Source organism: Oratosquilla oratoria, chromosome 11 (assembly GCF_046742065.1).
Source record: "Oratosquilla oratoria isolate Oo_2021 chromosome 11, ASM4674206v1, whole genome shotgun sequence".
In the NCBI taxonomy this organism is placed as follows: domain Eukaryota; kingdom Metazoa; phylum Arthropoda; class Malacostraca; order Stomatopoda; family Squillidae; genus Oratosquilla; species Oratosquilla oratoria.
Window position 1 is genome coordinate 19580083 of NC_134787.1, and position 15996 is coordinate 19596078.

Genomic DNA, 15996 nt, shown 5'->3' on the forward strand with positions numbered 1-15996 from the left:
GCCTACTCACATTCAGTGGTACACTGCCCATAAGCACATAAGGCAATGTGGTTGGACCTTTAGGAAACGATGATCCAACAGGAACGCCCAGTTTTCTTTTTATTGTGCATATCATGGTTGCTAGAAAGGAATTTTGGCAGTAATATCACCTTCCTGCCAACTGGTTTTTGGCAAGATATTTCATTGGTGCCACCTTGTTCATTATATTCAGTGGAGCCCTACATATCTAAAGGGTTCCTTAAGGTCCACGTCATCACTGTGATGGTACCCCATATATCTTTGAGGAATTTCCCTGTTCATCATCAGGAATATGCCAGTTAGCAGTGGGTTCTGCAACTGTATGTGCATGCTGCTCTTTGTCTCATCTTTTATACAAAACCTATTTGACATGGGATGGGAAACCCTGCAGAGATTTTCATCTTTATCAACATAGCTTTTGCAGTCAATAAGATTCTCAAGCCAATCTGTCAAGGTGTCTACTTTCTGATAAGTGTCAACTCTTGGATAGGAGAGCTTAATGGAAGAAATTGACAACATCAAGTGGTATGTCGTGGGACTGGGCAAAGTGTGAAGAGCGGAAGAAAACCTGATACAGTTACAAGTTAATCATCATCTGTTGTGATATGGTTTAACATCACAAACTCCCCCCTATTGGGAGGCTAGGACGGTGCCCCTTACAGAGGACTTTGTAGAGTGGAACTTAATAGACCATACCTTTGGTCCAACTTTGCCGGTGGCAGGGTTCAAACCGCCATCCCCTCAACCTTTGCCGCAAGTAATGACACCCTAACCTGCTTGGCCACCTGTTGTACTTTCTGTAAAGTTGCTTTGATCCAATTCTAGATATACATAATTGGTCTGGCAAGTCTTACATCTTTATTCTAGCTACCACCAGAATGTCTTGCTACATTGCTTCTGACCCAGGGCAGTGGGCGAGATGCAGGGATGACCTGTTATCCAGGAGGAGCCAAGAAAAAAGGGAAGGAGGGGTGGTGAATGGGTGTGGAGTATGTTGGGATGAAATGGGTGGGAGTGGATTTTATGCCTTTGACTTTAGCTACCTCCCTTGTGAGGGGGGAAAAGCCATTGGTGTGTATATATATATATATATATATATATATATATATATATATATGTGTGTGTATATATATATATGTATATATATATATATATATATATATATATATATGTATATATATATATATATATGTACGTAGGAAGCTTGCTGGCTAAGTGGGTTAGGGCGTTGTTACTTGCGGCAAAAGTCAAGGGGATGGCGGTTCAAATCCTGCCACCGGCAAAGTTGAACCAAGGGCATGGTTCATTAAATTCCACACTTCAAAATCTTCTGTGGGGGGCACCGTTCTGGCCTTCCGATAGGGAGGGAGTTTGTGATGTTAAACCATATCAATCAATCAAACCACCCAACAATTTTATTCACTTAAGGAAAACCTCTTCAACCGCTAAAACCTTAAAACTTAATCATACAAATCTATGGCAGAACCTTGGAACACAATCTCATTAAAAAAAAAAAATCTCCATTACTCTATTCCCTTTACCAGGAATTACTACTTGTCTCTTCCTTCTCTCAACTTATGGATGGCAGCACCTGGTGTCATGGAAGCACAGTCAGCAGCCAAAGATGCAGCATTCTGCACAGACTCTGAGCTAAAGAATTATCTCCTCCACGGGAACCTGCCTGCCTGGGTCAAACCATATGGGTCAGTAGATGAGACTGACGGAAGAAGAGGTCCCATCCCACCTGATACCAGTTTGCTCTCAGCCAGTGAGTAAAAATTTTTAGTGTTCGACACGAGCAGAACCTGATCCAGTTTAGCCTACATTCACATACACTTGTCACATCTTTTTGCACACTCGTTCATCTCAAGTTAACTTACCTGCATGAACCATAAATCTATTATGACCTAATGCATACTATTTATGAATATGATGAATTATGTTGTATGCATATATGATGGATTAAAATGTATGTATATATGAAGGATTGAGGTTACATGCAAACATAATGTCTTATGTTTGGTATTAAGCACTTATGTACTCATACATTTTAAAAGTAATATAAAAAAAGGGAGGTACAGTGATGGTGGACTGGCTGGTGAGGTTATTTAATGTTTGCTGGAGAGAGGGTAGAGTGCCGGAGGACTGGAGGAGTGCCTGTATAGTTCCTCTTTACAAGGGAAAAGGGGACAAGTGTGAATGTAGTAGTTTCAGAGGGATTAGCTTGTCAAGTGTAGTTGGGAAGGCTTATGGGAGGATCTTGATTGAGAGGATTAGGAGAGGAACAGAAGGAGTAATTGGTGAGGAACAGTGTGGATTTAAGACAGGTAGAGGTTGTGTAGATCAGATCTTTGTGGTAAGACAAATATGTGAGAAAGCTATAGGAAAGGGGAAGGATGTTTTTTGGGCTTTTATGGATCTGGAAAAGGCTTATGATAGGGTAGACAGAAAGGCACTGTGGGAGGTTATGCAGATATATGGGATAGGAGGAAAGCTTCTGGGAGCTGTCAAGAGTTTTTATGAGAGTAGTAGAGCTTGTGTCAGGATTAGAAATTGAGAGAGTGAGTGGTTCGAGGTAAAGGTGGGACTTCATCAAGGATGCGTTATGTCGCCCTGGCTGTTCAACTTATACATGGATGGGGTGGTGCGAGAGGTAAATGCAAGGGTAGTGGGTCAGGGATTGGAGATGGTTAAAGAAAATGGAGAAAAGTGGGAGGTGAGCCAGCTGTTGTTTGCGGACGACACTGCGCTTGTGGCAGGATCAGAGGAGGGATTGAGGAAGTTGGTGGCAGAGTTTGGGAGAGTATGTGATAGAAGAAAGCTAAAGATAAATGTGGGTAAAAGTAAAGTGATGAGATGTACAAGGGGTGAAAGTGGCAGTAGACTGGAAGTGAGCATTAAGGGAAAGCGACTGGAGGAAGTGAATAGTTTTAGATACTTGGGTGCAAATGTGGCAGGAAAAGGTGGAGGTAGAATGTAGATTGAGAGAAGCGAGTAAATGCCTTGGTGGATTAAAGAGTGTAATGAGGAATAGACATTTGGGAATGGATGCTAAGAGGAGACTGTATGAAGGAGTGATTGTGCCAACAGCACTGTATGGGGCAGAAACATGGAACATAAGAGAAGAAGAGAGGAGTTTGAATGTGTTTGAGATGAGGTGTCTGAGAAGTATGATGGGGTTACTAGGCTAGATAGAGTGAGAAATGAGGAGGTGAGGAGGAGAACTGGGGTGGAAAGGGAGCTGGGAGATAGGGTTGATGAAAGAATATTAGGATGGTTTGGACACATGGAAAGAATGAGTGAAGAAAGACTAGTAAAAGAAGTATGGAAGGCAGATGTGGAGGGAGTGAACATGAGGGGACGTCCTAGGATGAGGTGGATGGATGGGATGAAGGGGGCTTTGGGGAAGAGGGGAATGTCTGTTGAGGAAGGACGGGAGTGGACAGAAGACAGGGATGAATGGAGAATGGTTGTATATGGATGACAAAGAAACAGCCCTACACTAACACAACACAGGCAAGTCCAACATTTCTTCCCATGGAGATCTATAGGAGGACCTAAGGACCTCTGCCAGCTGCTATGAGGATGCAGGTTTCCAATCAGTGAATCTTGGGGCAACCATTATAATCATTATAACTTAAATTTTTTAATCCCTTTTATCTTAGCTCCACAAAGAACTAAAATAAAAGTTAACAGATAGGAGTGGGATGGGTGGGGGTGGATGCATGGCTTGGCTAATTACCTCCTATATATGGGGGAAGAAGCCTATTGATATAAAGATAGACAATTTTTCAAAATGATACAATCTTTCCCTTAAATTCAGGTATAAAACAAAATCTTCAGTGGCCACCAGTCCAGATCCAAGATGATCAGCGGAAGAGGAAAGCACCATCAACAACTGTCAACGAGGACTCGGAAAATTCTGATACTGAAGAGGTAACCTCTGGAGAATGTCGCTTTCAGTTATTATTAATCCATGCAACACAGAGGTTGAACATACTCAACATCCATAAACCACCTACAGGCAGAGACTGTCTTAAGTATAGATAACCCCCTCAACATGTGCTGGACACATTACATAGTATCAGTTACACAAAACCCAAATCATTTATCACAGGCCACCCACAGCATACAGGGATATCAAACAAATCCCAGAGCACTGCTATCATATAGTAAACACACAGTCTCCCCTACTCCCACCCAATCACACTAGCACAAACAGGATTCTTGGCCACCCTCACCACCAGTACGCAAATCAGAAGTGAAACTAAGCAGGACAAAGTTCACCCAAAGAGACTGCTGAGTAAACACAAGAGATGACATGTCCTTTCTGCCTATCCACCTCAAACACAAATGAGCATCTACTGTGCAGTACTAACAGTACACAGACATGACAATGATATATATGGGGTGGAGGACTTCCGGCTAAAGCATGGGAGTGTGACTGGTTTCCTCCTTAACTCCAATGTTGTAGTCAACTAACACTGTGGTCTCTCCAACAACAACTCTCCTCTTTGTTTTAAATTCTTGTTTACTTCAGTGACCATAAAGTAACATAACTTCAATCATCTGCAAAATAAATACTTTAGATTTTCCATTCATGTGTGACAAATGTTGGCTGATTTGAACCCTTTACTAGTTCCCTTGTATGTTCACAACAATAACACTAGGAAAAGCATCTTGGTATTCTACCCCCTACAGATTCTCCCATCCAATAAACGCCAGCGAGTGACAGTGTCTGCCATGAGGAAACTCTTTGCCAAGTTTACTATCAATGACGATGAAAAGCAGGTAAATGAATCAGCTGAAAATGTTGTGAATGTGAACACTAACCTCCAGGCAACCCAAGATGACAAGTCAGAAGTTACATCAAAGGAATCTATTACACAAGCTAAAGCTGAGGAACCAGAAAATGTGAACAATGATGATGATGATGAGAAACCATTAAATTTATCATTCAAGGCTTCAGTGCAGGATGATGCAAGTAGTGTAAAGGACAAAGTGACAGCAGATAATGCAACAGAAACTAGCAGTCTAACAATTGAACCTTATGAAAATGAAGCAAATGATTTGACTCAAAATAAGACTGAAGACGATGAAAATAACAGTGACAAAAATAAAGATAAAGCAAATGTACTCAATAATAAAAGGAATGCTGAAGAAAAGACTGAGAACAGTGACAGTGATGATGACATCCCAGTTCCTAAAGTAAAGAAGACAAGACGACTCAGAAGAGGATTACGACTGTGTGCAAATGTTTCCTGCTATATTGAGCAGGTTATATATAACTAAGCTCTCCAAAAAAGCTTGTATACACAAGCACAGTTTTTGGTTTAACACAAGAAGGCAGTAATATGCTAAAATCTTTCTGAATTAAATTTTATGATAGTATTACAAATCATGTAATTGACACTAGTATCAGACCTGGGTCACATAAAGCAACACCCACTTTTCACAAAGCATACATTCCTAAAAGTATTTCTAATAACAAAGTTAAGAGTACTGGACACTCGTGAATACTAATTCCTTGTGTACCAGTCAGCACTTTTCATTTTATTATATTTTCTATCATATCTCAGTGATATCCCACCTGCAGTGCTGGAGTTAATGCTATTATGAACAGCTTTCATTTACCAACAGGTAACCTATGGCTTCAGGGAAGAAATATTCGACAGCTGTCATTGTTGTATTAGTGAGGGATTGTTTGTATGTCAAGAGCTTATAGTTGAAGAAGGAAGGGAACAGTAACCAAATGTCCCCTCTCCATGTGAAAAGCTGTTTCCCTCTCATATTAGCTCCTCGTGGATGAAGGGTCATCCCTGTCTCCTGACCAGTGCCAAGGTCAGAGGCAATGCAGCAAGACACAGCACATCCACAGCAAGGCCATTTCATTTAATCACTTCACAGTATCATGAAATATTAAAATAAATATTATGTATATATGTCATTAATGAAATACTCCCATCTTGCTTTGTGAATTTAGGGTATGCTTTGCAAAAAATCAAATTTGGGTGTCAAAATGTTCTTGTCAACAGTTCTATTACTGCCATTTTCTAATTAACTGGTATTTGTATTACTGGAAGACATATGACAAAGAAAAGGAACTATGGCTCTGCAAGTTCCTTCTTTAATTCTTTTCTATTACTTAGCAACACACCCATGCAAGAGAGACCAGGAGTAAAAGAGTGATTCAACAATTGTTGTACGTAACCAAATCTCTATTTAAAGTCTTAGCCTCATAAAGCCATACTTATGCAGCAAAAAGGGAATGACTTTTATTACAATACTAATTGTTTCTTCTACTATGACTGGAAACTCAGAGCCCTACAATAGCTGGCAACAGTCCCTGGACCTTCTCAATGATCAAAGAAGAAATGTTGGAATGCTGTATTTGCGTAGGACCGTTTGTAACTCAATGGCTTGTACAAGAAGGAGGGAAAAAGTCCTTAGTTGTCGACTGTCCTTCTGTGAAATTCTGGAGGAGATTTAGTCAAAATTGATTGAGAAAGATCTTGAGCCCGCTCCTGGCACCAAGTGTCAGCCCCTAAAGGTTGCTCCTCCCAGTGGAGGTGAAGTAGTTGACAGGTTCTGAAGGTGAGCAGAGGGGAGACAATTCTCTATGCTGTCCATCTCGGAGCACCACTACTTGCACAGTGTTGTTGATTCGAGGAATAACGTTATCAACATAAAACAACCATTTAAAAATAATCTTTCTATGGGATGGTTTCAGTGATCAACTGCTAAAGAAACTGAATGAAGGAATTCTGTGGGTTTTTTGGCTACCTCCTTTGTAAAGGGGAAAAAGCCTTTGGTATATGTATGTACAAAGATATGAAGAGATGGAGGGTAATAATGAACACCAATCAATCAGTCCACCTCTCCACATTAAAACAGTATCAATGTAGAATCAACCTTGCAACTGACACCAGCTGCCTAAAATGCAACTAGAAGACACAGAACACTTAATACAGTACTACTGCCCTTCACTCGCTCACTTCAGAAAACAAAAATTCAGTTTCCTAGGGCCATGAGTCTCTCAAAAGAGAGAGAACCAGGATAATGAACTGACTGATTCCATGCCAGGTTTTTTTTTTCTTTCTTTTTCTTTTTTTTTTCCCTATTGTGGCTGACACCAAGCTATTTTAACCATTTCCATGGCAACCCTTTGGTGGCAGGGTGATGCTTCCTTTTCCTCTAGATATTGCCAAATTGTTTTGTATATTCACTGCACCCCTCAGTAATGAAGGGGTTTGTAATGAGTTAAAATAAGGATTTCTGAGTGTGATGATACCTCAAAATGAAAGTCTATAGTTCTTAAGAGTCACTAGGTCTCTGATATTCAGAGGCTCCTTATCTTATACAAGTTTTATCAATTTTCCTTTAATCAAAATGCAAATGGAAAGATTGCACAGCAGAGAAAAGACAGTGGTGCTCAGTGGAAGTGAGATGTAAGACCCAAGAACAAATTGCACATCCCCATACTGCTATCTATTGGCATGCTATGGGACTATTCTCCAAACTTTCTGATACCACTTTCTAAATAAAAACCAAACCTAAGGTTTTGGTTTTGTAAACAATGTCTAATGAATAAAATATCACAACTACTGAAGGAATGTACAGGGGATGTGAACGAGGACCAAAAATATCCACCACCTATTGTTTTTTTCTGCTTTTCATGTTCACACAATATCTGAGTCACATTCAATGGTTTATGTTGATGGTTGAATGGCTTATTTTGATATACTGTATATACCCAAATAATAGTCGAGTCTTTCAGTCCATTTTTTAAGGCTGAATTTAAGAGGCTAATTTTTATGTCGATACTACTTTTTCAGGTAAGAAATTCATGTCTAATCTGGGTTGAAATGTTAATTAGCACAAAGCCTAATTTATTTACATATCATTACAGAACAAAAATAAAAAGATTAATGGGCATTTATGTTTAAAAGATGTCTATGACAAGTACTTCAGGTACATTGACCATTTGAATATGCCACACTGAAGGCAAATAATAAAATTACTAATTTTATGAAAGACAATTGTGCTGTATCTTGCTGCATTGATTCTGCCCAAGGTTCAGTGGGCAAGATGCAGGGATAACCCATCATCCAGGAGGAGCCAAGAAAAGAGGAAGGGAGGGGTGGTGAATGGGTGTGGAGTATGTGGGGATGAAATGGGTGGGAGTGGATTTATGCCTTTGACTTTGGCTACTTCCCTTATAAGGGGGAAAAAGCCCTTGGTATATGTAGGTATATATGAAAGACAAATTATTGGAATCTCTTTTTAGTAAATGCAAAAGAAAATAATAATAATCAGCATAAACAATACGGAAAATAAGAGAAAAGAATATAAAGTAAGGGCAAATACATCAATTAAGACTGAAAAAGACATGCTGTTGCCAAGGTAAAATATCCGATAATAACACCAATGTATGGCGATATGTTCCAGGTCTGTGTAACTAAAAACTTTCTTTAGTTTTTCCTCCTTTCTCTGGATTTGTTAACAGAAAAGTGTGTCTACACTTTGGCTGCCAGAAAGTGTAGGTCAAGTTGTACATGTAATGATATGCTATACTTGTTTGCACATACATTGAGACAAAAATCTAGGGTTGACTTTTATTGGAGGTACATAAAGAATTCTGGATTTTCTGACCACAAATTACTGGGTCAACTTTTAACTGAGATTGAATATTACTTGGGTATATGGTAGGTGTGTATTTTGACTTGGCCATCCTACTTATACAAGGGAGAAGGCTTTTGGTACCTATATGAATATATATAAAATGGTTGCATGTTTTGCTTTTCTCAATACAAAACAGTTATCCTATGCAGCGTTTCATTTCATAAAATGTATAAGTAAAATTTTGGATTCATGGAATGAATGATTTTTGGAGTTTAAAAGTTAGTGTGAAGTTATTTGTAAGATACTATAGTGGAAACGAGAAATGGCGAGTGGTTTCTGAAATGCATAAAAATGGAGTGACCCTTTAGTATAATGTGAATGTACAATGCAATGGAGAGTGATATGCATGGTTCCTTTTGTGTTCAAAACAAACTACCTCTGCTATCCAAAGCAAATCCAAAACTATGTGGAATTATAGCTGTGACTATATAGTTAGTCACTATGCCATGCCTTGAATCAGAGTATCATTTGCTACAAAACTTATTATTTCCCACTATTGAAAAATATTCACACTATAAACCCAATACAGTTCTCTAAATTTCCTTACATAAACAAAAATAAAATCACAAGGATCAAAAAGAAAAAGAGAGCATTTCTTTGATCACTGTACATCACTTATCATACTGCAACTCTTCATTTCATTTACATTATCACATCAGTCCATATTTTACGTTAAATTCACGAAGGATTTCATCATGAAATATTTCTATTTAGCAAATAAGTGTGCACTATTATTTTATCTTTTTTTTTTCCTCATTTGTCTATTCCACAGCTGGAAAATCAGTCTTGACCTGCACCTATATCACTGTATCTCTTCTGGCTGTGGTGTGCAGCTTCTGTGATGTGTTTACAAATAAATAAATGTGAAATCAATAAACTTTGTTTCACATCCTATGTTCATGATGACTTCAAAGAACACTATAAAAGCTTCATATTATGGAATGTATCTATTACAATTTTTTCATATCTATTTTCTTTTCTATTTCTATGACAAAAAAATATATATACCGTATATATATATCTATATACCATGGACTTTTTCCCCCTTGTAAGGTAGGTAGCCCGAGGGGATTTCTCCCCATCTACTCTATTTTTGCATGAGGGAATGGAGAGGGGTTGCCAATTTAATGAAGCAGGCTTGCTGTGGATGTGCTGTGTCTTGCAACACTGCTTCTGATTCAAGGCAGTGGACGAGATGCAGGGATGACCCATCACCCAGGAGAAACCAAAATAAGAGGGAGGGAGGGAGGGAGGGTTGTTGTTGTTGTTGTTGTTCCCTAGACTGTCTGTCCGAGCAGTTCCGTCTCCCCAAGGAAGGCCACAGCCAAAACTGGGTTTTCCCATAAATCCTTTATAGAGTGTATGTTGTGTTGTTTCCGTGCATGATTGTGTATAATGCAGTCTTCCATTATGTGTTGTATGGTATGGGGTGAAGTGTTACATCCTGGGCAGCTGTTCACAACACGGTCGTCCAGCCTCTTCTGGTAGCTTAGAAGTGCTGGGTGGTGACCGCATCGCAGTCTGGCCAAGTGGACTCTGTCCTTTCGTGGGAGAGAGGATTCAGAAGGGTGGATATCAGGGGGTCTGGCATGCAGCAGTGTGTTGTCTTTCAATGTGTTAATGGAGCGGTGAGTGATATGATTATGAATATGTTTCCGGAGGCTGGTATTTGGTGGTTGTGGAGGAAGAGAAGAGAGTATCTGTGCGTAATAAAGGTCTTTGGGTGTAGTTTTAATGTTTCTTGGTGTGTGTGGGTGTTCTGCTATGTAGTGTAGCGGGTGTGATGTGTTTGTGGTGGCTGCAGCAAGTGTTTGTGTGCCTCTCATGTCGAGGTGGTCCTTGACTTTGAGGACTTTTGTTTCATGGTGTAAATGGTCTGTAGGTGATGTATTTGTGCAGCCTGTAATTGTTTTTAGGGCTTTGTTTTGTATGATTTGAAGGGTGTTGTGGTGTGTCTCACTGAGATTAGGAGCCCATGCAGGACTCGCATAATTCATCACTGAGCGTATGCATTGTTTGTATATTGTTATATTAGTTTCTTTGTTTTGTCCAAATGTTGTTCCAGTGATTGACTTAAGTGCGTTAAGTCTAGGTGTGCATTTGTTTTTTATGTTTGTGAGGTGTTGTTTGAAAGACATGGATGTATCGTATGTTACACCAAGAATTTTCGGTGTGTTTGTGTGTGGTATTAGAGTGTTGTTGATGTAGAGATGAGGTATGTATTTGTGTTCTTTTGTCCAGTTGGTGAGAAGTGTTGCTGTAGATTTGGTTGGAGCTATTTTGAGTCTGTTTGTGATGAACCATGTGTTGAGTGTGTCAAGGTAAGGCTGGATTATTTCTGCAGCTTTGTCTGTGTTACGATGTGTGCATGTGATTGTTATGTCGTCTGCGTAGGAAGAGATTTGTATTTCTGAGGTGTCTGGCGTGGGTAAGTCATGCACGTATAGATTAAATAATGTGGGGGATAGAACTGAGCCCTGTGGTACTCCGTTCTTAATGTTTCTGATGTGCGATGATTGGCCATTATATGACACATGAGCATTCCTGCCTGCCAGATAATTGGCCAGCCATCTTTTGGTGTTATTGTGCATGTCTGTGTTATATATTTTATTTGTTAGGTTGTGGCGGGGGATAGCATCAAAAGCTTTACTAATGTCCAATGTTATAAGAAGTGTTCTGTGGTGGGGCCTATCTGAATTGATGAGGGGACGTCCTAGGATGAGGTGGATGGATGGGGTGAAGGGGGCTTTGGGGAAGAGGGGAATGTCTGTTGAGGAAGGAAGGGAGAGGACGGAAGACAGAGGTGAGTGGAGAATGGTTGTATATGGATGATGTTGTGACTGCATGAGGAGGAATGGGCGGGGAAGTGGGGGGTGGGGTAGTGTGTGTGAGTAGATTTTGACGCAGCCCGAAGGGATTTCTCCCCGTCCTCGCCTTATATGCAAAGGGGGACGGAGAGGGGGGGTCGCCGATTAAATGAAGCGGCCTCGCTGTGGATGTACTGTGTCTTGCGACACTGCTTCTGACCCAGGGCGGTGGGCAGGGTGCAGGGATGACCCGTCATCCAGGAGGTGCTCAGATGAGAGGAAGGGTGGGAGGGGTGTGGAGTGTATTCAGGGATGAAATGGGTGGGAGTGTTTTTATGCCTTTCCCTTTTTGGCTACCTCCCTTGGAAGGGGGAGTAAATGGGAGTGGTGTATGTGGGGTTAGAATGGGTGGGAGTGGATTTTATGCCTTTGTTTTTTGGCTATCTCCCTTGCAAGGAGGAAAAAGCCTTTGGTATTTGTATGTATTTATGTATTTTTTCTCTTTATTTGTTTCTCTTTTATTTTATTTATTTGCTCTTTTTTTCAATTGATTTATATAAGTTTTATTATATATATACATATATATATATATATATATATATATATGTGTTCTTTGTGTTTTAGAGAAAGTGAAACAGGATGCATATGATAGTTTGTGGGTTGAGTTAACCCAAACAAATGGACAAAAAATGAATATACATACATACATATACCAAGGCTTTTTCCCCCTTCCAAGGGAGGTAGCCAAAAAGGGAAAGGCATAAAAACACTCCCACCCATTTCATCCCTAAATACACTCCACACCCCTCCCACCCTTCCTCTCATCTGAGCACCTCCTGGATGACGGGTCATCCCTGCACCCCGCCCACCGCCCTGGGTCAGAAGCAGTGTCGCAAGACACAGTACATCCACAGCGAGGCCGCTTCATTTAATCGGCGACCCCCCCTCTCCGTCCCCCTTTGCATATAAGGCGAGGACGGGGAGAAATCCCTTCGGGCTGCGTCAAAATCTACTCACACACACTACCCCACCCCCCACTTCCCCGCCCATTCCTCCTCATGCAGTCACAACATCATCCATATACAACCATTCTCCACTCACCTCTGTCTTCCGTCCTCTCCCTTCCTTCCTCAACAGACATTCCCCTCTTCCCCAAAGCCCCCTTCACCCCATCCATCCACCTCATCCTAGGACGTCCCCTCATGTTCACTCCCTCCACATCTGCCTTCCATACCTCTTTTACTAGTCTTTCTTCACTCATTCTTTCCATGTGTCCAAACCATCCTAATATTCTTTCATCAACCCTATCTCCCAAATCCTTTTTCACCCCTGTTCTCCTCCTCACCTCCTCATTTCTCACTCTATCTAGCCTAGTAACCCCCACCATACTTCTCAGACACCTCATCTCAAACACATTCAAACTCCTTCTCTCTTCTTCTCTTATGTTCCACGTTTTTGCCCCATACAGTGCTGTTGGCACAATCACTCCTTCATACAGTCTCCTCTTCGCATCCATTCCCAAATGTCTATTCCTCATTACACTCTTTAAACCACCAAGGCATTTACTCGCTTCTCTCAATCTACATTCTACCTTCACCTTCACTCCACCTTTTCCTGCTACACTTGCACCCAAGTATCTAAAACTATCCACTTCCTCCAGTCGCTCTCCCTTAATGTTCACTTCCAGTCTACTGCCACTTTCACCCCTTGTACATCTCATCACCTTACTTTTACCCACATTTATCTTTAGCTTTCTTCTATCACATACTCTCCCAAACTCTGCCACCAGCTTCCTCAATCCCTCCTCTGACCCTGCCACAAGCGCAGTGTCGTCCGCAAACAACAGCTGGCTCACCTCCCACTTTTCTCCATTTTCTTTAACCATCTCCAATCCCTGACTCACTACCCTAGCATTCACCTCTCGCACCACCCCATCCATGTATAAGTTGAAGAGCCAGGGCGACATAACGCATCCTTGATGAAGTCCCACCTTTACTTCAAACCACTCACTCTCTCCATTTCTAATCCTAACACATGCTCTACTACTCTCATAAAAACTCTTGACAGCTCCCAAAAGCTTTCCTCCTATCCCATAAATCTGCATAACCTCCCACAGTGCCTTTCTGTCTACCCTATCATAAGCCTTTTCCAGATCCATGAAAGCCCAATAAACATCCTTCCCCTTTCCTATAGCTTTCTCACATATCTGTCTTACCACAAAGATCTGATCTACACAACCTCTACCCGTCCTAAATCCACACTGTTCCTCACCAATTACTCCTTCTGTTCCTCTCCTAATCCTCTCAATTAAGATCCTCCCATAAGCCTTCCCTACTACACTCAACAGGCTAATCCTTCTGAAATTACTACATTCACACTTGTCCCCTTTTCCCTTGTAAAGAGGAACTATACAGGCACTACTCCAGTCCTCCGGTACTCTACCCTCTCTCCAGCAAACATTAAATAACCTCACCAACCAGTCCACCATCACTGCACCTCCCTTTTTCAGACATTCTGCATGACATCCATCCAGACCAGGTGCCTTACCTGCTTTCATCATCGTTACAGCTGCCTTCACCTCATCCTTCCTTATTTCTCCTCCATTCTCCTCACTCATCACTCTCATTTTCTTCGCATTTCCCACTGCAGCTATCTTTCCTTCCCTATCCTCCTTCACATTCAGCAACTCCCTAAAATATTCTGCCCATCTTCCCCTCACTGCCATCTCTTCCATTATCAACTCTCCATCTGTACCTTTTACCTTTTCTTCCCTACTTGATTCGCCTCCTCTTCCTCTCTTAATTTCTTTCCAAAACATCTTTTTATTACTTTCAAAATTTTCTGTCATACTCCTACCCCATTTCACATCTGCTCTCCTCTTTGCCTCCTTTACCTTTTGCTTTACTTCTCTTTTCTTTTCTTTGTACGTCTCATATGACTCCCCTGTCCTCTTTTGTAACCAATCTGTGAATGCTCGCTTCTTCTCTTCTACAGCCTTCTTTGTTTCCTCATCCCACTATTCACTACCCTTTCTTCTATTTCCCCCTGTCCTTCTTGTTCCACACACCATCCTTGCACACTTTAAGACTCCCTCCTTGAACCATCCCCATTCCTCCTCCACACCCATCTCTGCTCTATCCTTTACTCCCTCCCACTCCTCCTTCAGCTTCTTTTCGTACTCCTTCTCCTTTTCCTTTTCATTCAAGGAGTTCACTCTAAGAACCTCCCTACCTTTTGTCCCTTTCCTCCTTCTCCATCTATCCTCCACTCTCAGCTTACCTTCCACCAAAAAATTATCTGATATTCCCCCACCTTCTCCCCTTAGCACATGTACATCCTTAACTCTTCCTATCATAATCCTATTTACCACTACATAATCCATTAGCGCTCTATCTACCACCCTTCCCTCCACCACCCTCTCCTATGTGTACTTATGCTTGACTTTCTTCCGAAACACTGTATTTGCTATCATCAACTCTCTTTCTAGACACATTTCCACCATCAACTCTCCACTACGATTCTTTCCTGGAACTCCACACTTCCCAACCACTCCATCGATTGGACCATTTCCCACCCTAGCATTAAGGTCTCCCAGTACTATTACATTGACATTTCTTCCTAAACCCTCTATGCACTCATTTAAATCTATCCAAAAGGCCTCCCTTTCTTCCATGTAATATATAGGCCAAAGACATTATCATTAGCAGACGACAAACTGTTATTTCAAGAACTGTCTAGTTTCTGCAACCGGGATTTATTGATAACACAGGGGAACACTTTTTCAGTAACTTTGAGTTGCATTGGATATTTTAACGGATTTTGAAAGAGTTTTAGGCGCTGATTTCAAATCTGAAATTAGTTTTTCTCTACAAGCTCTAGTTTGTATGCAATTTGAGGTTAATGAAATTGTACATATGTGAACTTGCGTAAACCATTTTAACGTCCATATATATAGATAGCTTCTAATATTTTGATCATTCTTCTTTTGTTTCAGTTCAAACATGGCTTCCAGAATGAGACATCATTGCAGAAACAAGCCTGATGCCTTCTGCTACATATGTGGATGCTACACACTCAATCGTCAGAGACGTAACATATCCTCGTTCGTCAAGCGTGTCTACAAGGCATATTTTGAAGTTCATCTTGGTGATCAAGACAAGCAATGGGCTCCTCATGTTGTGTGCCACATTTGTGAGGAAATGCTTCGAGACTGGACCAAAGGAAAACGCAAAGGTCTGCCTTTTGGAGTTCCAATGATTTGGCGCGAACCCACCAACCATGTAACTGACTGTTATTTCTGCATGGTAAACACAACGGGTGTTGGGAAGAAAAACCGACATAAGATTACGTATCCGAACATTCCCTCAGCTATTCGGCCTGTTCCGCACTCTGAAGAAGTACCTGTTCCAGTTTTCAAAGGCTTGCCTTCATTGGACGATAAAGACATTGGACATGATACAAGCCAGCAAGACAGTTGTGACAGTGAATT

General features: G+C 41.1%; 2 protein-coding genes across 8 annotated transcripts in view; one reads left to right on the forward strand and one right to left on the reverse strand.

The window, feature by feature from the left end:
- LOC143029624 (uncharacterized) overlaps window positions 1–7916 on the forward strand; it is a 9212-nt gene extending 1296 nt beyond the window's left edge. For 2 of the 4 annotated variants that reach the window (XM_076192381.1, XM_076192378.1), the window contains exons 2-4: window positions 1607–1786; window positions 3842–3954; window positions 4720–7916. In XM_076192381.1, the coding sequence (XP_076048496.1) occupies window positions 1618–1786; window positions 3842–3954; window positions 4720–5310 (873 nt within the window). In that variant the 5' untranslated portion in view covers window positions 1607–1617 and the 3' untranslated portion in view covers window positions 5311–7916. Of the gene's footprint in view, window positions 1–1562; window positions 1787–3841; window positions 3955–4719 lie in introns of all 4 variants that reach the window. The other 2 variants (XM_076192380.1, XM_076192379.1) reach the window with 2 other exon arrangements.
- Cpsf160 (cleavage and polyadenylation specificity factor subunit 1) overlaps window positions 1–15996 on the reverse strand; it is a 70129-nt gene that overhangs the window by 21191 nt on the left and 32942 nt on the right. The window lies entirely within an intron of this gene.